This window comes from Neltuma alba, unplaced genomic scaffold (assembly GCF_004799145.2).
Source record: "Neltuma alba isolate B1F8T4 unplaced genomic scaffold, ASM479914v2 tig00010165_pilon, whole genome shotgun sequence".
In the NCBI taxonomy this organism is placed as follows: domain Eukaryota; kingdom Viridiplantae; phylum Streptophyta; class Magnoliopsida; order Fabales; family Fabaceae; genus Neltuma; species Neltuma alba.
Genome location: NW_021635110.1, coordinates 211233 through 232930, shown reverse-complemented (window position 1 = coordinate 232930; position 21698 = coordinate 211233). Strand labels below are relative to the sequence as shown.

The 21698-nt window shown below is 33.1% G+C and overlaps 2 protein-coding genes across 4 annotated transcripts; one reads left to right on the top strand and one right to left on the bottom strand.

The window, feature by feature from the left end:
• The first annotated feature begins 8305 nt into the window (after positions 1–8305).
• LOC114754594 (protein HOTHEAD) lies at positions 8306–14935 on the top strand. 3 transcript variants are annotated; one of them, XM_028943386.1, is made up of 6 exons: positions 8306–8596; positions 10742–11084; positions 13044–13351; positions 13446–13816; positions 13890–14455; positions 14545–14935. In XM_028943386.1, exons 1-6 carry the CDS (start codon positions 8506–8508, stop codon positions 14585–14587), a joined length of 1722 nt encoding a protein of 573 aa, XP_028799219.1. In that variant the 5' UTR covers positions 8306–8505; the 3' UTR covers positions 14588–14935. The 3 variants fall into 3 exon arrangements, with proteins under 3 accessions (XP_028799219.1, XP_028799218.1, XP_028799216.1); XM_028943385.1 differs by having other exon boundaries at positions 13440–13816; XM_028943383.1 differs by having other exon boundaries at positions 8307–8596; positions 13428–13816.
• A 2320-nt stretch (positions 14936–17255) lies between these two features.
• LOC114754591 (uncharacterized) lies at positions 17256–18471 on the bottom strand. The gene is made up of 3 exons (XM_028943380.1): positions 18144–18471; positions 17671–17933; positions 17256–17273 (listed from the first exon to the last, which is right to left on the bottom strand). Exons 1-3 carry the CDS (start codon positions 18469–18471, stop codon positions 17256–17258), a joined length of 609 nt encoding a protein of 202 aa, XP_028799213.1.
• Positions 18472–21698: the final 3227 nt, after the last annotated feature.

Below are 21698 nucleotides of genomic sequence, written 5' to 3'. Positions count from 1 at the left end.
TCTATCCGATAAATTCTGGATAGTAGCAATACAAGAAGAGCTAAACCAATTTGAGAGAAATCAAGTTTGGGAGTTGGTACCTAGACCTAATGACCATCCAGTCATAGGCACCAAATGGGTATTTAAAAATAAGCTCGATGAATCGACACAAATCATCAGGAACAAAGCCAGACTAGTAGCTAAAGGCTATAATCAGGAAGAAGGCATTGATTATGAGGAAACATATGCTCCAGTAGCTACATTGGAAGCCATACGAGTACTTGATTGAACCCAATTATTCTCTGTTATTTTATATCATTTTAAGGGTTTTTATCATAGATTTTGGCTCCTTTTGATGATAATTGTGCTTAATTTAGATTAAGAGTCCTCGCTTTGAGTTAGTGTCTTTTTTAGGGTAAAATTGTTATAATTGGTTATTAATTGTATTCAATTGATTTCTAGGACAATTGATGCTTCAAATTGTTGCTTTTCATTGTAGGACACTTGAGAATTAGAGCCAAAATTGAAGACCAAAGCATGACACAACATGAGAAGTCAAAATATTGAATCTGGAATAGTTGGTTGTAGCCAAGAAAATGCAGTGCTATGGCAAAAAGTCTGAAAATGTGCATCAGTGACTATTCTAGAATAGTTCACTAGAACGAACTTTTGAGTTTGCCGCTGCAAACTCTCAAAATCTCACCAAAAATTCCTTTCTAGAATAGTTCGGTGCGGTGTCACACCTTACTATTATATTGATTTAGGTTCTTTTCCAAATCATTTTTGACCACATTAGATGGTCTTGGGCTTACTTTTTATCACAAAAACGCTGAATTTCGGATTTTTACTGTTCATCGGGTAAAAATCCAGTTTTTCTGGTCCAACTTCAAAAATTCATAACTTATTCTACAAAACTCCAATTGGGGTGATTCAAAATTCTACTTAAAGCTCTTTAAGTCCTCTTTCAAGGAAAAATAATCTCATTGTCTAATTCCTTCTGAAAAAGCATCAGGTTTTTGAGAAATACAACACTGTCCATTTGCCAAAAACCCTTTTTCCAGATTCTGACCTTTAACTTTGAAAAATCATTAAAAATCGTATACTTGGCCATTTTTAATGTATTAGCTATCAAATTGAAGCTCAGGACGTTATCTTTCACCATAGTATGACTTTGAAGATCTATAGAGATATAAATCAAAGTCATAGGCACATGTAAGAGTACAAGGTGTTGGACTGACCCGCTATGAGAGAGCTCTGCATGGGTTAAGTCATAAGCTTCTCTCATATACAAACCATGTCACTGTGCCCTTTGACCTGAGATCATCATGGATTCCTACATTAGAAACGCTCAGCTTTGACCTAGTCAAAAGTCACTTTTGACTGAGTGATCATAAAGACTATGTTCAGGCTTAGTGGTTTTTCATGCGGAGGAATGTGAATGGTCAAGATGGAATTTGTCCCTCACATTCATAGAGAGATATTACTGGGCCCCTCGATGAGTGAGTCTGAGAAATGTATGGCCATACTATAATGGAAAGGTAGTTCCGTTTCTATACTCAGACTACTTAGGGATCGAGAAAGTAATAGTCATGAATAGGAGGATGACGTTCTCCATGCCTCATCCATGACCAAAATGTCGTGTGACAAAAGGGACGTGATATGGTTGTATGAAAGGTTACATCGTTTAACGATCCTCATATGATTTGGGTAGTCGTGATGTCTTGCTAGAGACCGCTTACGACTTGTAAGTCATTATAGTTAATGGCCCACTGCCAACTTCATATGGGCCTACAAGGTCGCACACAAAATAGCCCAACACGAGCTATGATGTTCAGATTCATTGAATCTAAGATATGTCCAGATTCAATGAATAATATAGGGTGGACGTGTATATATATAAATTCGTATATATATACATATTATATAAATATAAGAGATATTAATTATTAGATTTAATTTATAAGGATAAATTAGATCTATATCAATTTTAAATTGGTAAGATATAATATAATATCTCAAATTTGATTTATGAGAATAAATCAAATATAATTCCGTCATATCTTTATTTTAAATTAAATAAATAGGTGAATTAAATCTGTGGGATGGATTTAATATAAACCATATTTATTTAATTATTTTCTTATCTGATTAGGCAATATTTGATATTGTATTAATTTCGGAATTAATTTAGGATTAATTTTGAAATCAAATATCATTCATAATACCTATAGCATCCTATATATTTGATATTAGGAGCTGGGGTTTTGGGGGTGAGAGTGAAAAAACTTGCAGATAAGAGACAACCAAAAATAGAGAAGGGAGGACGGATTCTTTGAACATAAACCCTAGAAGGACAAGAGGCGCTAGCACGTCATTCGTGATTGGAACGCTGTCCGTGTGGATACCGATAGAGGAAGCCAATCTGAGTGGTCGACTTCGAGCGATAAAAGAGGCGAGCAGAGGCATCCTGAACGGCGGAATCCCCGAGCCACCAAGAAATCGAACACCGAAGGTAATACTTCTTACTACTTGACTTAAACACAATCGGTAGATCCGAGCTAGGGATTGAAAAATTTTAATTTTTTTTCCCGTTGCGCATCTTTCAATTCCCTTCATAAGCTGCTCGATCACTCAATTATCGATCCACACATCAATCAATAGCAATAAAGAATTTCAGTCAAATCAATCAAATGGGTAAGAATTATTGATAAGCTGATTGATAAACTATTAATCGATCAAATGATCGATAAACCAAATGAGGTACACACTTTTACTTAACATTTATCGATAACATGATCGATAATTCATTGTTCGATAACTTGATCGATAATTACCTGAGGATTCTTGTTTGTTCTTCTTATTTATCAAACACGTGATCGATCATTCATTGATTGATAACTTGATCAATAAATTTAGTATTTATAATGGTCAGATTTTGAAAAACCTCGTTAGTTATCGCAACCCTAGCTCGATAAAACCGTCACCCCTGTTTCACGTAACATTCAGAGTTTTACTATTTCATCAAATTCCTCACTCCTTTCCACTCAATATCACTCCTTAAGCTCTTTCAATCCCTGCCAAACCTCTCAAACCCATAAAACACTGAACATTCTTCAAAATCTCTTCCGGATAACGAGAAATGATGAGAGTTAAGCAACTGAATGTTAGCCAAGAGGAAAGCACCAAGAAACAAACCCAATCCAAAGAAACTATTTCCTCGACCACAAAGAAAAGATACAAATCAAAAGTGAGGGAAGAACCCTCAAAGAAAAGAGGCGTATTGAAGATACGAGAAAGTCAGACTGAAAGCTCTGAGCAACCCATCCCTCAGAGAAAATCTCCATAGTCAAAGTCTAAATCTAAGCTTCCTATAGTTACAGAGGAGTCTGAAACAAAATTAGATGATGAAGCTTTAGTTCAAAAAGCTGTGGAGGTTGTATTAAGAATTCCTATCCCTAAGCAACTAGACAAAGGAGACAAAAAGCAAGTGAGGGTATGTCACGCCAAGTTCCTGCCCAAGGTACTCCATCTGAAACATATGAGTTTTTAGTTGGGAATTTGAATAATGATATAAACATGGCTAAGTTTAAAGTAGATTTTGCAAACCGTAAGTTCTATCCTGTGGTTTCTGTTGATATAAAAGACTTGAAGAAAAATGAGAAAATCAATTTGGACTTGAGTAATCCACTTGAACACTATTCCAATTGGTTGATCATTGGAGGAGAATACTACCCAAAAGTGGTTAAAAGATTCTATTGTAACATAGAATCTGTGGAGGAATATGATGAACAAGATAATCTGGTGAATAATTATCTAAAAATCAAACTAAGAGGCTGAACCTTCAATCTCACCAGTGCCAAGTTGAATAAACTGCTAGGAACCCAAGAATTTGTGATGGGAGGTGACATAAATGACATTAACGCTTACAAGATTCTAATACAGAGTGATAACTACCCAGGGGAGCTCAATTTTCCACCAAAGCAAATTATGATTAGTATAGAATAATCCATTAGATCTATTCAATGAGTATGGTCAATAAATCTGGGAGTTTCTCACATCTGAACCGAGATGATTACTTTATGTTGACCAGAATAATTAGTGGAGAAAAGATCAACATAGGGGATCTAATTTTTAATGAAATGAAGGACTTTGTGCTTAACAAGTCCAAGTCTACAGCAACCCCTTATCCTCAGCTGGCCACCTATCTATTTCAAGTGCATAACATTGCACCCATTGAGCTAGAAGAACTTAAAGTGAAGGTTTCGGAATTTGGCATAAATCAACTCAACAAAATGAGAATCCTTATGCCATTCAGACCATCACAAAAACTGGCACACAAAGAAAAAGGAAAACAACCGCCTAGCAGCTCCAAACCACAGGATGTCCACTGCAGCTCCCTCTTATACCTTTAGACCTTTATTTATGGAGAGATCAATCAAGGAAATGTTCCAGACTGAGCTCCAAGATTTTGAGAGGAGAGTTTATGATACAACCAAGGAATATGTGCAGATATCTAATAGGGTCTTTACACAGTCCTAGATCTTTATCATCAGGCCATGGCTGTCTTGGAAAAGGAGATTTCCCAGAGATTTGATTTAGTTGAAAAGGAAATCCGAGAATTGAAAGGAATGGTAGCCTCTCTCTGCAACAATTTCTCTACACCAAGCACCTCCTTCAGCTTTGAGGATCTCTTATCTCATCTACCATCTCCTCCTCATCCTATTCCTGAAACATCTTCCTTGCTAATCTCTACCTCTCCCACACATGCTTCTCTTACTATCCCTGTCACATCTTCTCCCACTCCATCCACTTTAGCCATTATCACTGTTCCTCAACTTGCTCCTTCTCTAACTCTTCCACCTATTTCTCAGGCCCTCTCACTAATTTCTCAGCTTGCCCCTCTTCCTATTCCCATTACTTTACCTATTGTCTCTACTTCTTCCCTACCTTCTGATGCTGACAAAAAGGGGGAGAAGGAATCTGTTTAGTTCTTCTGTGCTTTTATTATGCTTTCTGTTATTTCTGTTACGTTTTTCATGTATTTCTGTTATATTTATGTAATTTGAATTCTGACAGTACTTAAATGGTATTAGTTGCACATTTATGCTAAATTTTGATGGTTTGATATTTACTGATGAATATTGTTATTCTTGATCTAATTTACATTTTTATCTGATGAAATATGATTAATCTTACACCTGTGTTTTGTCATCATTAAAAAGCGGGAGAATGTTAGATTTAAGGTTTTGATGATAACAAATCAAGTATGTTCTAGCAATTGATCAAGTGTCAAATAAAATGTTTCTGTTTGCCTGAAATTTGGTACTAAGTTTGATCGATAAATTGATAGATAATTCAAATTTTATGTGTTGATGGATCAATTAATCGATCATTGTTAACACTGTTTGGTATAGAAGTCTGCAAAAAATTATCAATCACTTGATCTATAATTAGATGATCAAACAACTAACAGATAAAGAGACTTAATTCTGGTAAGAGCTTATCGATCATATGATTGATAAATGAGTTATCAAAGAGAAGACAGATAAATGGTAAAGTTTTTTTTTTACTCGATGTATTCTGTTCCATTCACCATTTATTGATCACTCTATCGATCAGAGATTTATCGATAACCTGATTGAACATTGCTTAATAACTCACTAGATTATCTATATATTTTTTTTGTTCAAGGTTGTTGTCTAGTTCCTTAATCGATCACTTGATCGATCAGTGATTTATTGATCAAATGATCGATCATCACTATTTCACTGCACCTACTATTTTAAGTTATGTTTTTGATCACCTGACCGATCATTTAATTTTTGATGAAATGATTGATCATCCAAACTTCTAAATATTCTGTTTTCACATAACGTGATCGATCAATCTTTATCTGTGGATTTTTTTAACTAAGCTTTTTCAAACAATATTTTATCGATCACTTGATCGATCAATCCTTAATCGATTGACTACTCGAACATTATACAATTTGTGTTTTCATCATGAAATACTTTTCTTGACTTTTTATCGATCAGTTTTTCTATCATTTATTTATCCATAAAGTATTTGATCAATGGTCTTTAGAAAACCTTTACACTCATACATAGCTTTATTGATAACATGATTGATCAAACATTTTTCGATCACTTATTCGATCAATGTACAAGTTCATTTCATAACAAGCTTTTCATGATGATATCAAAATCTCTCAGATTTTTATCTTTAAGCTTTTCTTAGCCTTCCTTTTCCATATAATTCTCTTTGAAGGGATTCAAAGGCATAGGAGAATTTAAAAGCTTTAACCTTGAAATATCTCGTTTGAAGTCACTGTATTCATTTCTCATTGTTTATCGATCACTTCTTTGATTAACTGTTAATCCATAACTTGATCGATAAATATACTTATCTATTTCAAATTCTTTCACTTTGATTAATCGATAATTTGATCGATCAACCAGTTATCGATCATGACTTCAATCAAGGATGGTTAGTTCATGTTTAATGCACCTGGTGATTGATTGATTCCCTTTCCAACTGCCACATGAATGTTTATTATTATCACTTGATCAGTTATCTTCATGAGTTTCACTGGAAAAACTTATTAGTTTCAAGTATTGTTACAGAATACGAAGCTCAACAGATATTTAGTAGCCCTTAACCTACTGTGTCAGAACATCAATGGCGAATATCGTTGCAATTGGGAAAACACACAACCGGACTTCCAACTGCTAGAAGCTCTTCAGTCTAACGATTAATTAAACCTCTCCAACTATAAAAGGTGCAAAGAGCATTGAATGAGTCATTGAATATGCGAGCTACCTTCTACTAAAATTTAAAATTAGTGCCATTGGAAATTAAAATTATATTAAAAATATTTTTTAAAAAAATTATAAAATAAATAGGAAAACAAATATTTAAAAATTATTGTCATTAAAATAGTTATGATTAAAATTATCATATAGCTTATTTTTAGTTTTTAATAATACATATGTATATAAAATTATTTGTGTAAAAGAATATTATATATATTTAATTTCGCATAATAAGTTAAAGTTCATTGCAGCTCAATTGGTAAAGCCGTATATCCACACAAATGAGGTCCTGAGTTTGAGTCATGGAGAAGTCACTTTGAGGAGGAAAATTCCGTCATTAATTCATGGCTAAATAGGGATGGAATTTCAATTCTGTTGCTAAATAAAAAGTCTGTCACTAATTGTATTTTTTTTCAGTATGCTAGATGCATCAAAAAATAATTTAAAATGCTCAACCTACCTTTAAAAATATTTCAGAATGTTGGATGTACTTAAATATAATTTAGGTTGCTAAATGCATATAAAAAAAAAATACTTCAAGCTAAGGTGCTAGATACACTAGAAAATACTTTAGGATATTGGATATACCTTAAGAAAATACTCCAGAATGTTAGATATATTTTAACCCTATTATAATTATCATTAGAAGGAGTATTGATTAATTGATGATTTAGCTATCATCGATAGCTCTTTAGTTCATAACTAATGATTTAGATTTTTAAGTCGTCCATAACCAAACTTCATTAATAGTCTATGCATAAGCTAAAGCTTTGGAAAAATGATGTATAATAATATGCGCAGAAGCAAAAAATATGTATTCAAAGATGGACGCCTTTCAATAGTATCCAGCAAGAAAATTCAAATATGGAAAAAGGAATGATATTAGAAAAAAGTTTTAATTTCTTGCCATTCAGTGTTTGGCACTTGTTAAATCTGAATCACAAGAAATAATAAATACTAATTCTTGCACAACAGCAATATAAGAGAGTTGTAAGGCACATAAACCATAGGTGACTTTCGTCTTGTTTGAGATTTAACATATAGAACTGTCATGTTTCATTTGATGCAAAATAATTAAACAAGTCAGCATTACAGGTAGAATTAAAATCCCCATTACTACAATTGGATAGGAGGCAAGTAGTTATGTTTCATTTTCTTATTTCTTTCGAATGAAAAAAGCATCATCAGTAATATTCATGAATTCACAAAAATGCCGCACAAATCCTTGTACATCTTTATAGATTCTGCGGTCTGCATGATCAAAAGGTAATATAACAACCCAAAAGAAGAAAAAAGTTGCTTTAATTTCTCAATTTGAAAGGTACAACTAACCAAATCCCAACTGTACTCACTCTATGAACCAAAAAAATGTGGCCAATTGAATTCTTGAACTGTAAATAGTGAAGAGAGATATTCTAGCCACACAAAAAGAAAAGACACTAATTGCTAGTAATTCATGTGAGCCGCAACTTAATGGTTCAGTGAGAGAGAGAGAGAGAGAGAGAGAGAGGAGCAAGAAAACATGTATTCAAGATTAGTCCTATAAATTGAGCAAGGCCAGAGCTCTGAAGGGGGTGACAGTCTATTATCTGCATTTTATTCATTCTGGGTTTCCAGATAAAGAGATAGAGAAGCAAAGCGATCTTTGGTGCAGAGAGATTTTGGGTTTATAAGAAAGATTTGAAGCATTCTGGTGGGTGAGAGAGAGACGAATATGGGCGTGGCGTACTGGTGGAGGCTGATTCTTGTTCTTGTTTCTGGGATTCTCTTCTTTCTTCAACCTTGTGTTTCTTCCCTCCAGCAAGGTATTTCTGCGTCTTCTCGTTATACCGCTGTAGTTGCTGAGATTACATGTAACTCTACGATTGATCATTTTCATTTAGATTTGTTTGGTAATCGAATGAAACACCATGTAGATTCTGTTTCTGGTCTGGGAATTCAGTTAATGACAGTTTACTGCAATGTTTAATTAATTAATTACTTGTTTGAGTTTTTCTTTTTGTTGATTTGTGTTATGATCAAGGCAGAACTAGTTTTTTTAATGTAATTTTATGAGGCTTTATTTGCATGCTTCTTCGTTTTTGAGCCAGCATATAATAAACTACTCCCTACGCCCTTTTTCATAAACAACAACTACTGTCGTTTTTTTTTATTCTTAAATATAAACAACATTTACAAACTGTCTTAAATTTTTGTAACAAATTTCCTAGCCCTCATTAATTACTTATTTTAATACTTTATATTTATTATTTTATTTTTCAAACCATTATCTCTTTTTCACCACACGTTCTCTCTCTTTCATTAATTTTTTTATTCTAATATTTTAAAATTTTTTTCTTATACTCTCTCTTCCATAAATATGAGTATTCTGAAAAAAAAAACTTTTAATTTCTATCTATTTATTGTCTTTAACGAATTTAACTGATTTTTAGATCTACGTGATAAAATTTAAAATTGCTTATAAAAAGATACGGAGGAAGTAAGAAGAAATTGTGATTCCATATCAATGGACTTGGAAAACATACATTAATTTTTTATCATTATTATTATTTCTTAGTCACTAGAAGTACTGTCTAGAGTATCCAAAAAATTATGGCAGTCACTGCTATTTGACTTTGACTTTGACTTTTACCTTATTGACCCTCTTATTTTACAAAGAAGTAAAATCTAGGGGAAAAGAGTCAAGCAGCGTGGCAGGTGGAATAATATAATGGAGAGTTGAGGTGCTCACAGCTGTATGTGTACATGCTAATAAATATCCACGAGATTTTGTAGGCATTTAATAATGCCATATAGTCATCAACTGTTGTGAAAATGAAAGATTTACTTCCCCATCAAGGAGAAACGACGACTTGTTAATCATTTTCAAATACTTTTTTGAGAAAATTTGCTGAAAAATTCTCAATTTTAAAATTTATTGCTTAAAGGTAATCCTTAATATAAGATTGTGCTGATTAATCTGAGAAAATTAAACAAATTAAATAAATTACTTTGAAATATTTATATTCATTATTTTCCCCAAATAATACATGTCAATATTTCAGCAATATTATGTAATATATTATATAATTAAATTATTTATTCATCTTCTTTAATTTCTTTAAATTAGTCAATTAAATTTTATATTAACAATAGAAAGTATTACTTAATTAAGAATCCAGGTTTTTTAAGTGAGTACAACTTATTTTCAATGGATCCAACTCTTTTGTACAACATATTTTTAACTATGTATAAATATCTTTTGGTTTGCACGTAGTTAAACATATTTTGCCCCTAGAAGAGTTGCACACCTTTGGTGGGGGATTTTTCAACAAATTTCAGCTTTGCTGGAAAACAGAAACGGTGAATTAAAACCATTCAAAATGGATAACATAATAATAAAAGTGAAGTATGATCAAATAAATACGTAGTATTTAGATTCAAACTATATGTTTGGTTAAGTGGTGGGAGTTCAAATAAACCTAGTTAAACTCAAATAAGTGATTATAGAGTTCATTTATTCTGTTTGGCTAAATTTTTTGAAATCCCAATATATAAATAATGATTTTAGTCCCAATCACACGTTTGAACATAAGCTATTAGAAGTAAGTAGCTTTTGCGATTAGAAAATCCCGATAGAGGTTCAGCAACAAAAATTTCTCTTTGTTAATAATAATTATCAAATTAGAATTATATTTAAATAATAATAATAAATACTTATAACAATTAAATTAAATTATATTTTAGTAATTATATGTTAAGTAATTTTAATAAATGAAATGCAAACATAATCAATATTTTCAAAATCATTTATAAGAAAAAAATATAAATAGAAATTATGATTAATTATTATCACTTTTAACTACTTTTACTTGTAAAAATTATGATTATTTATGAAATGTCACTTATAAAAATTATGTTCATCTACGAAAGCACAATACTGTAAAAAATATGTGTGCGCTCGCGTGCAGGTGGGAATGATTACAGTTTCATGAAGAATGCGAGGACTGCTGCCAAAGTATCGTACTACGACTACATAGTCATCGGCGGAGGCACCGCAGGTTGCCCTTTAGCCGCCACACTGTCTCAAAACTACAGCGTTTTGCTCCTTGAACGCGGTGGCTCACCCTACGGCAACCCTAATGTAACCCAGGCTGTGGCATTCGGCGCCGCCCTGTCTGATTTGAGCCCCACGTCTCCGGCCCAGCGGTTCATATCAGAAGATGGCGTCATCAACTCCAGAGGTCGCGTGCTTGGCGGTGGAAGTTGCATTAACGCCGGTTTCTATTCTCGCGCCAGCACTCAATATGTCAGGTAATAAATCCACCCAACAACAAGCATATCGTCATTGCATTTTATTCATTTCTTCTACGCACACTTGCATGCATAGATTGTATCGATAATTAAAAAAAAAAAAAAACTCCCTCTTCATTATAAAAGCAGCTCTAATAATTATAGGAACAAAAAACACGATTAAGGGTCTGTTTGGGTAGCACCCCAAACCATGGTTTGGGGAAAATGCTACCCAAACAGCCTCCAATATTTTGAAACCATGGTTTCATCTGAAACCATGGTTTTAACCTCTAAAACCTTGGTTTTGTGGAAAGCAAAATTATCTTGCTTCTGATGCTGAAGCTTTCGCTGTTGGGTTGTCAGAAATTATTTGGACAAAAAATGCCCCTTGACTCGCTTGCGTTGTTGGCGTGGAGAAATGGTTTACGGTCATTTGGTCCTGACGCAGCAAGAGAGTGAGCCTGAAAGAATCATAAAGCGGAAAAGATAATTACTATAATAAGTAATAAATTGTTTTAATGTGTGCTTATTTATTTTGTCAAAAAATATCATGATATTTCATATTTATAATCTTTAAAATAAAATAATATTTTTCTGTTGGTAAAAAATATTTATTTTTTCCAGAAACATTTTTAATCTTATATTTTATAAATATATATACACATGTTAATTATTTATTAATTATGTTGGTAAAAAATATATTATTAACAATTTTGTTCCTTCAAATTAAAATATATTATAAAATCTATATTTTATGTAATTATCATATTAACTTATACCCTTTTTAGTAATTTGCACATATAAAAAGTACTTCTGGTAATAACTATCCAAACACTCTCACTTCTCAGAATCACTTTTTCACAAAATCTATTCTTCACAAAATCTATTCTCCTCAAAATCTATTCTCCAGAAGCTATTCTCCAAACCATGGTTTGGTTTTATCCAAACACTCCCTAAGTCATTAATATTAACCTTATCTGAAAGTAAAATAAATTTATCATTTTACTGTATATACTACCTCCGATTCTAATTATAAAATTTCATTTATAAACTATAAACAAGATTTTATAATTAAGATAAGAGGTAGTGTCTAAATAGAAAATTTTTAAATTTGCATTACATTCTATTTCATCATTAATAATTTTAAATAAAAATAATATTGAAAAAAGATTAATTGATGCGACCTTCACATCAAGTGACTTATATTAAAAATAATAAAGATCAAAAGGAATATATTGTAAAAAAAAAAATTAAAAGTCACTTATATTCTTTCATCATATAATTTTTGTTCATGCTCTTTCTTTCTGTTTATAAATGAGTCTTTTTTTCTTCTCAACTTGACTTTGACTAAATTTTAAGTCTAGCTTCATCAATACATGTTTCGTATTTAGATTTTTAAGTAATTAATTCATTATAATTAATATAATAGTATAATATTAACTTTTGTTAAGATAGACTTAAATAGCTTTAAAATTATTCTAATCTTTAATATAAGACCTCGTTTGATTTTTATTTTAATCTTAAATATAAGACCTCAATTCACTTTGTCTCTCATATTATCTTTCTAATAATAGTAGTTTTAACTAATAAATTTGATTAATAAGGACATTTTAGAAAATATAATACTTATTTATTATAAATAATTATTTAAATTATTTTTTTAATTAACTCAAATTAGTCAACTAGTTCTTATATTTAACACCAGAGGTAGCTTTTGATATTTTTAACGCTATGTTATCTTCTAGCATTTTATCTTTTGTTCACATGAAGCTGCTAAAAGTCTAAAACAGACTTAAATTAGCCGACACTGGTATATAATATTACTGAAAATAATATAATATTTATAGTAAAATTCCATTCTATTACTAATAAGGAATGAGTAGATAGGAGAGGAAGAGTAATTTCTTCACAAAAAAAAAAAAAAAAAAGAGTAATTTAGCGCGAGACTGATGCGAAAGGGATTGGGCAATGAAATGTCAGGGAAGCAGGATGGGAGGGCAAAGCAGTAAATGACTCGTACGAGTGGGTGGAGAAAGTGGTCGCCTTCCAGCCTGTCATGGGCCCATGGCAATCGGCCGTCAGGGATGGCCTCATCCAAAGCGACGTCGTTCCCTACAACGGCTTCACTTACGATCACATCAACGGTACCAAGGTGGGCGGCACCATCTTCGACCCCCACGGCCTTCGCCACACCGCCGCCGACCTCCTCCGATACGCCAATCCCTCTCAAATCACGGTCCTCCTCCACGCCACTGTCCACAAGATCCTCTTCACTAATCCCTCCAAAGGTCCCTTCTCATTTTCTTTCTTCATTTTCATTTATTTTACTTGGAATTTCGAATTCTGAGGTCTGAAACTGAACAGGCAAATCAAAAGCCACAGTGGCTCGCGGAGTCATTTTCAGGGACTCGAGGGGGTTAAAGCACAAGGCGTATCTGAAGAATGGGGCTAAGAACGAAATAATTGTATCAGCTGGGGCTCTAGGAAGCCCACAACTTTTAATGTTGAGCGGAATTGGGCCTCAGGCCCACCTCAAGGCCCATAACATTACTGTGGTGTTGGACCAGCCCTCCGTCGGTGAGGGAATGTCCGATAACCCCATGAACGCCGTCTTCATCCCGTCTCCGATCCCCGTCGAGGTCTCCCTCCTTCACGTCGTCGGCATTACCAGCTTCGGCTCCTTCGTTGAAGCTGCAAGCGGCGAGAACTTCGCCGGCGGTTCTCCCAAAGACTATGGAATGTTCTCCCCTAAGGTACGTATTGCCATCCCTTGCTTCTGATGATAACATCCATGGCTTCGGTTAATATAATATAGGGAAATCGCAGATCGGTCAACTGTCTAAACTGCCGCCGAAGGAAAGGACACCGGAAGCCCTAGCAAAAGCGATAGAGTTGATGGAGAGCTTAGACAGTGTCGCATTTCAAGGCGGATTCATCTTTGAGAAGATAATGGGTCCGATATCAACCGGGCATCTGGAGCTCCGGAACCGAAATCCGAACGATAACCCGGCTGTGACCTTCAACTATTTTCAGCATCCGAGGGATCTGGAGAGATGCGTGCGAGGAATAAGCACGATTGAGAAGGTGATAGACTCAAAGGCGTTCAGGCCGTTCCGGTACCAGAACATGCCGGTGGAAATGCTGCTGAACCTGACGGCGAAAGCGCCGGTGAACTTACTTCCCCGTCACGCGAACACGTCGATGTCACTGGAGCAATATTGCAGAGATACAGTGATGACGATATGGCACTATCATGGAGGTAGCCAGGTTGGGAAGGTCGTCGATCGTGATTATAAAGTTCTGGGTGTGCAGCGTCTTCGCGTAATTGATGGCTCTACGTTCCTTACTTCTCCAGGAACAAATCCTCAAGCCACAGTGATGATGCTTGGAAGGTTTGTATATCACTTTGCCGTCAAGATTATTCTGAAAGCACTGATTCGAATTCAATTATGATGAAATGGCCTTAATTTGTGCGGTGCAGGTACATGGGAGTTAAAATGTTGGGAGAGAGGCTTGCCGGGTGAATGATGATCATTGATGAAGGTGTTGTCGGATTGGGGTGGTTCCATCATGTCTCTCTGTTCTGGCTATCACATTTGGATGTTGGGTTAAGAAGCATGTGTGTCAAATGATTCATCAGGTCGAGTGAGAAACTTACCTGTGAGAAAGACTATGAAAAGAAATATATATATATATATATTTATATAGACATGTGTTGCTGAAAAATGATTAAACATGTTTTGTTGATGGGATTGGATGACTAATTTTCACATATTCATCTGGAGGCGTGATTCAACATGACAGATTATATACAAATGAATGAATGATACCTAGTCATCTTGAAGTAATAAAACTCCCCTATTTTATTGCTACCCATGGGATCTGAATTCCATATTCACTGTTCAAGGGGAAGAAAAAAAAGAGATAAATTTTTTTTTTTCCTAAAGCATAGGTATCCTCCTATTAAAAGCAATCCTATTCAAGATACTATCGGATACTAAATTTATTATAATTAACAATATCTACATTCATACCAAAAGATAGTGTAGGAAAATCGAGCCAGCCCAGCCTTTTATGGGCTCGGTTTTAAACAGGTCTTGTTTAAAAACCCACCATCCCCAAAATATCCCTTTTTACATGCTCAAAGTTGACATATGTGCTTTAGGCCCATTTAATCATATTTCACTATTTTTTTCTAAAGAGATGAAAATAATATAATAAAATTCTTAATTTAAAACATAAAGATGATCAAAATTAAGTCACAAATCAACAACGTTTAGATTTCAATTGCATTTCTTAATTTTGTTTCCTTTAAGAATTTAATAAAATAAAATACTAACATTCAGGTTTTAATTGCATTAAGTAAGTTACATACTGTTAAGGTTGAAAGCACATATCATTTCTATAAATTATGATAGATGCAGGTTATATAAATATTAATTGATACCGCAAGCTCACATGTCTTAAAAGTTATTTCTTGCCATGTAGGTTAGAGCAAAATTATAGTGTCTAAATCTTATTCAAATAAAATTTGCTACATACATCTAATTCTTTCTAATTATGAGGTTTTAGTATTGGTAAATATTAGAAAACTTAAATTTGTAATTTAAGTCATAAATATTACCAAACTAAAGTATCAAATTAATTGCTAAATAACAAAAACATAAAGCAAATCAAATTGTTATCTTGAATTCTGATAGAAAATTATCCATCATCATATAAATATCTTGATATTTTTGCATCATGTAATTTACAAAGGATTAAAATAATTTCAAGCAAATACTGGCTAAAATAATAAATAAATAAATAAATACAATGACTAAAATGGTTAAAACATATTTCAAATAATTAAAAAAATAACATACATGTTTAAATGGGTCAACCGTTGATGGGCTTGATCTACTTTTCAAACTCTACTGAAAATTGGATTAGTTATTGAACTGATTGAGACAGTAATCCAAGAGTCAGTGGTATAAATCAGAATCAATAGGTCATTATTTAATTAAAATATATAAAATATTCAAATATGATTCTTAAAAGAATAATATTTAAATGTTATCAAAAAGTAATATTTAAATAAAAAGATATTAATTCGTAAGTAAATAGAATATTAATGTATAAATCAACATAAATCATAGTACTACAAAACAAAGTTTATTAAAGGACAAAATGAACTTTGAAAAAAATGTATTTTTTGAATTCAATAACCAAATGACATTATTTCAGGTTTAATAACGTAAAAAAACAATTTGATCAACCTATCCCAAAACCTTAACTGGATCAATCAAGGGACTCATTCACTAGTTCACCAGTCAAAAACCAATCAAAGTGGATGGAGTTTAATACAATGCATAAAAATGATACTTTGGTGGCTGGCTTAAACACTACAATATATGGCATCATAGAAGGCATATGTCTTATTTTTTCTATTTGATCAAGGGGTTTTTTTTTAAGGTTTAGAGTGCAAGAGGTTTTCATTTCTTTCAACAAGTGTGATTCTTTTGATTTGGATTTGTATTCTTCTCTTTACGGAAGTAAGGCTGCTTGTTAGGAGCATTATGTCTTATTTATAAAAGATTTTGAGCATGTTTTATTATCTCTAGTAAAACAAGCATGTTTTATTAAAAAATCTTAAATTTATTAATTTTATCTTAAAATTCAATAACTTTTTTAATTTTATTCTTATTTAATACACACACATTTTTTTTAACAAAATTGTACATTCATATAATTTAATGAGGCAATTTATCGTAAAGACAAAAAGAGGAAAAAAAAAACACTCTTTAATTTCCGAATAGGACCATAGAATCATTAGAAAAAAATAGAGAGAGATTGTTTATTTCAATGCTTATATATCAATCATCAACTATATTCTTGAAAATTTGTAACACCCGATTTATTTCAAAACGGGTCGGGTATGACATTATAAGGTCCGAATATATTCAATTAATTAGATTTGAATAATATTTTGATTGGGATTCGGGTATATTGAATTAAATAGGAAGCATCATTATTAAATAAGATTTCAATTGGAGGCTCAAATAAAGAAATTAATAATTAATTTTGAATTTGAATGATATCTTAATTGAAATTTTAATATATTGAATTACATGGCAAGTATCATTATTAAATAGTATGTCAATTGGGAGCTTAAATAGAGAAATAAATAAATAATTTTGAATTTTCACACGTTCACTCTAAATTCCACACCTGTAATTCAAATCCCATTTGAATGAATAAAAAAAATCATATTCCTATAAAAAATGATCTTGAACTACCTTAAATAATGTAACTTATTAGAATTTAAAACCTAATCAAATATTTTAATCTGCCTAGTTAAAACAAAATTGGAATACTCAGATTCAATATTATTTTAATTTTATATTTTTAATAGCCTGTTGTTGTTGGTGCTGCTGCTGCAACGCTACAACAGACTCGATAAACCTCTAGGAGGAATATGCAAAACACACAGGTCCTTACCAAAATTAAATCCAAAATTGGCAAGCCAGTCAGCTACAGTATTGCCTTCTCTCAAGGTATGAGAAAAACAAGTCTCATCATTCATATTAAAAGAACAAAGGCCGGATAGTAAAATTCTATTTGTAACCTGCCCGCCGTCCCAAGCAGCTTGGAGCGTAGAAATGGCCGTAGCAGAATCTCCTTCTACCACAAGCTTGGAGATACCCAAGTCCTGGGCAATCTTTAGCCCATAGACCATCCCCGAAAGCTCCGCAGAAATAGCAGAACAAATGCCAAGGATTTTAGCAAAACCACACACCCAATCTCTAGCATCACCTCTCAAAACTCCCCTGCAACTAGCAGGTCCAGGATTCCCTTTTACAGCACCATCAAAGTTGAGCTTAAACCAACCTGAGGGAGGGAAACACAATCTGATATTTCTGAAAACTTTCTGTCTACAACTACTAGCATTACAACAAAAAGCAACTTTACACTCATCCACATGCTTTAGCATAACATGTGCAGGTCTCAAAGGGAAGAAAAAACCCTCCTCGGATAGAGTAAGGTTCATCCACTTTCATAACCACCAACAGCCCACTTCAAAAAAAGTCTTCTAATTACCTTTAGAACCCAAGTTCTTTATGAACCAGTCCCTGCTGGATAAGATAAAAGATTCAGAGTCTAAATAGAAGATATCTAGACTGAACCAAAGCTGCTTAGCTTTAGTGCAGTCTCTCAGGACATGGCACGAGTCCTCCTCAGCAGCACCACAAATGAGGCATTTCGGATCAGTCCCTAATAACTTGGCTCTTCTCTTTGCGGTCAAGAGTCTATCAAGAACTGTTATCCAAAGAAACACTTGGATTCTTCTACTCACGGGGAGTTTCCAAACAACTTTCCAGATGTGGTCAACTCCTCCAACAACTCGAGGGTTAAGCTTCCAATACATGTCTGCAACAGAAAAATTACCATCACAAGATCCATTCCATATCAATTTGTCCGTTCCATTAGCAAGACAAGGATGAGGCATAGCATGTAATCTATTCACTATATTCATCAGAAGAACTTCACGAAGCCACTGCCAATTCAATACCCCATCTCCCCTTTCCACCTCTTTAATAAGAAGATTGTTATCACAACCAAACTTCCCCCCACTATAGTGAGACTAAAGATGATACACATTATCAATCCGAGGGTCAACACAGAGTCTCACTCTTCTCCCATTTCTTACTTCGCACTTAATATTGTAAATAATCTTAGGCCACAAAGAGCCCAAATGTTTCCACATAACAGTGTCAGAATTCTGAACAATGCAGCTAGAAGTCAAATCAGCACCTCTTTTTGTATTTGGCAGCAAGCACCTTGGAGTAAAGGCTCTCCGGTTTCACAATTAAATTCCAACCTACCTTAGCCAAAGAGCTTCATTCATTTCTTTCATTCTTTGAATTCCAAACCCTCCACATGATGATCAGGAAAAGGTAGTGTTGGTCACTACTATGGCCCTGTTTGCCAACATTTCAGATAGTTGGTGGATCGGGTCCTCGCATCATATTTTCTTCCGAAAAGAATCCTCTTCGACTTACATATAGTTTCCCAACTTAAGGCATGGATTCTTCTCCTATCTCCTTGAGAATCCCACATAAAATTCTTCTATAATTTCTTAATCTCATTGCACACACCAATTGGAATGTTTTCATGTTGCATTTGGAAAGAAATCAATTGGGATCTGACCGATTGGATTAAACTGAGCCTCCTTGCTAAAGATAGTGAATTAGCTTTCCACCGACTTAGCCTCTGCTGAACTTTATCAATCAGCACTAATGGCCTTTTATTTTAATAAACACAGAATTTAAGGTATGGATAATATTTCAAATATCACTCTTTAAACACTTTCATGTTTTTTGGCAAAAGAAACTTTCATGTTTTCCCCCTATTAAATTGTTCAAATAACATAATTATTAATGAGCTGAGTAGGGGGCAAAAGGCTTCATGTATATTTGAATAAATAATTATGGGACAAATCAAAATCACATTCTCAATAATGGAAATTGCTAAAGCATGTTTTTGGCTTCTTCCTATTTATTTCCAACTACAGCTTTATTTTAAAAATGCTGTAACAAAATGATGTCAAATGTTTATTATTTAGTATTTTAACAACTAAATTATATTTATTACTCAAAATCTTTTAAATAAAATTAGAAAAAGAAAAGAAAGAAAGAAAGAAACACATGCAAGCAAAGTTGTTAAATTCACGAATTTAAGCATACTCATGAAAGGAATGTTGACCTAAGTTGTAAACTCATAAGAGTTTATTTTTATTAATAAATTGGTATTAAAAATATATAATTAAATAATTAAAATATAAAAAATGACAACATTTCATTCAAATATATTTTAAATTCAAATAATTGAAATTATATTCATCAACATTCCCAATTTATCATATTCAACAAAGAAATTTATGTAACATTCACATATAAAGTCACTAGATATCAATGAATTAAAAATTTTAGTATGAGTTTGAGGACGACTTGACATGATTTTGTAAGCTAAAAATATAAAAATAGTAAGCTTGGTGAGTCAACTTATAAGTTCAATTGAGTTTACAGTTAATATGAGTTTACGAGCGATTTAACATGATTTCGTAAGCTAAAATGTAAAAACATTAAACTTGGAAGGTCAACACGTGAGTTTGACAACAATGCATGTGAAGAAAGTTTCTCTTAATTGATTGGTATTTAAGTTGACTCGAATCTAATTTTGGATTTGTCATTAGCATGGTGTACTTTAATTACTTAGCCAAAGAGAATGAGAAACATATTATTAAAGGAATGTCCGTTGCAATTTATGTAATGAAGTAATGCTTCTCATTAAATAGAAAAGCAGCATTATAATTAGCTCCAACTAATGAAAGTTTGTTGGTAACCAAATTGCTGATGTTAAATTGAACCCACTATTGTTTTTGCATTTCAATTCTTCTTAAGTTTCCATACACCTAAGAAAGATTAATTCACAAGTTAAAAAGGGTTACAAGTCAAGTCATTATTATTAAATAAACGGATAAGTGTTAACCTCGTAAAATTCATGTTACTTTAGCACATTTTTCTTTATTTATTACACTTTTCAATAAACTAATACATCTTTAATTTGGAGGTATACATGAAAAGAAATGTTCATAATTGACACTTAGGCTAAAGTTATTGATTTTTGGTTAATTGTTACTCCCTCCGTTCCTTATTATAAGAGACGAATAACCAAATTACGTTGATAAAAAAAACAGTTAAAATTAGTTAAGAACAATCAATGTGTAAAAGATATAATTTTTTTCCAAAAAGGCCCTCATTAATAAGCAGAGAGAGCATGAGAGATAACAATGGTAAATTATTCAAAGAAAGAGAAGTGGGAATGAGAGAGAGTGTGAGTTGGAGACAAATATGGGTAAAATAGGAAATCAACACAAAAAAATAGAGACAACTTTTAAATGTCTCTTATATATAGGAACATGCCATAAGCATCAAATGTCTCTTATAATAAGGAACGGAGGGAGTAATATTTTGCCCTTGTTTCATCAACTTGGCTTTAAGAGTTTGTGTTGTTTTCATAGGTGGTTGAAGCTTTCCAATGAAGCCATTCAATTCAAATGTTAATCCCCATGAAGTTGAAAAGATGTTTAGAAAGCCATAATACAATGAAAAAAAATCAAGAAAATAGGATATGCAAAATAAAGCATTATTGGTCTCAGTTAACAGCATTTTAGATGGTAATTGGCCTTAACCAAGAAAATTCCTGGCCGCAACCAAGATTACTACTGAAAGTAATTGGCCACAGCTAAGGAAATTCTTGGCTGCAACCAGCATAGACTTAATGAAGTTATGCATTCTAATGATAAATTGATCGTAGGACTCCCTATGCTATAAAACTCAAAGGGAAGTGCTGTTTGTAACATCCTAAGTTTTATCGGGTTTTAATAGCCTCTTTTGGGTTGATTTTGAGGATAGATTAGTGATTTAATCTTGATCTTGGTGTTTGGGTTGGATTTGAGGTTTGTTGGAGGAATAGGTGAACGTACCCCTTTCTTTGCCGCGGCACTTCGCCGCGGCGCACCGGGAGTTTCAGAGGGGAGTGTCTTCTCGGGGAGGTTTGGCCGCGGCGAAGTCTAGGGGACGCCGCGGCGAA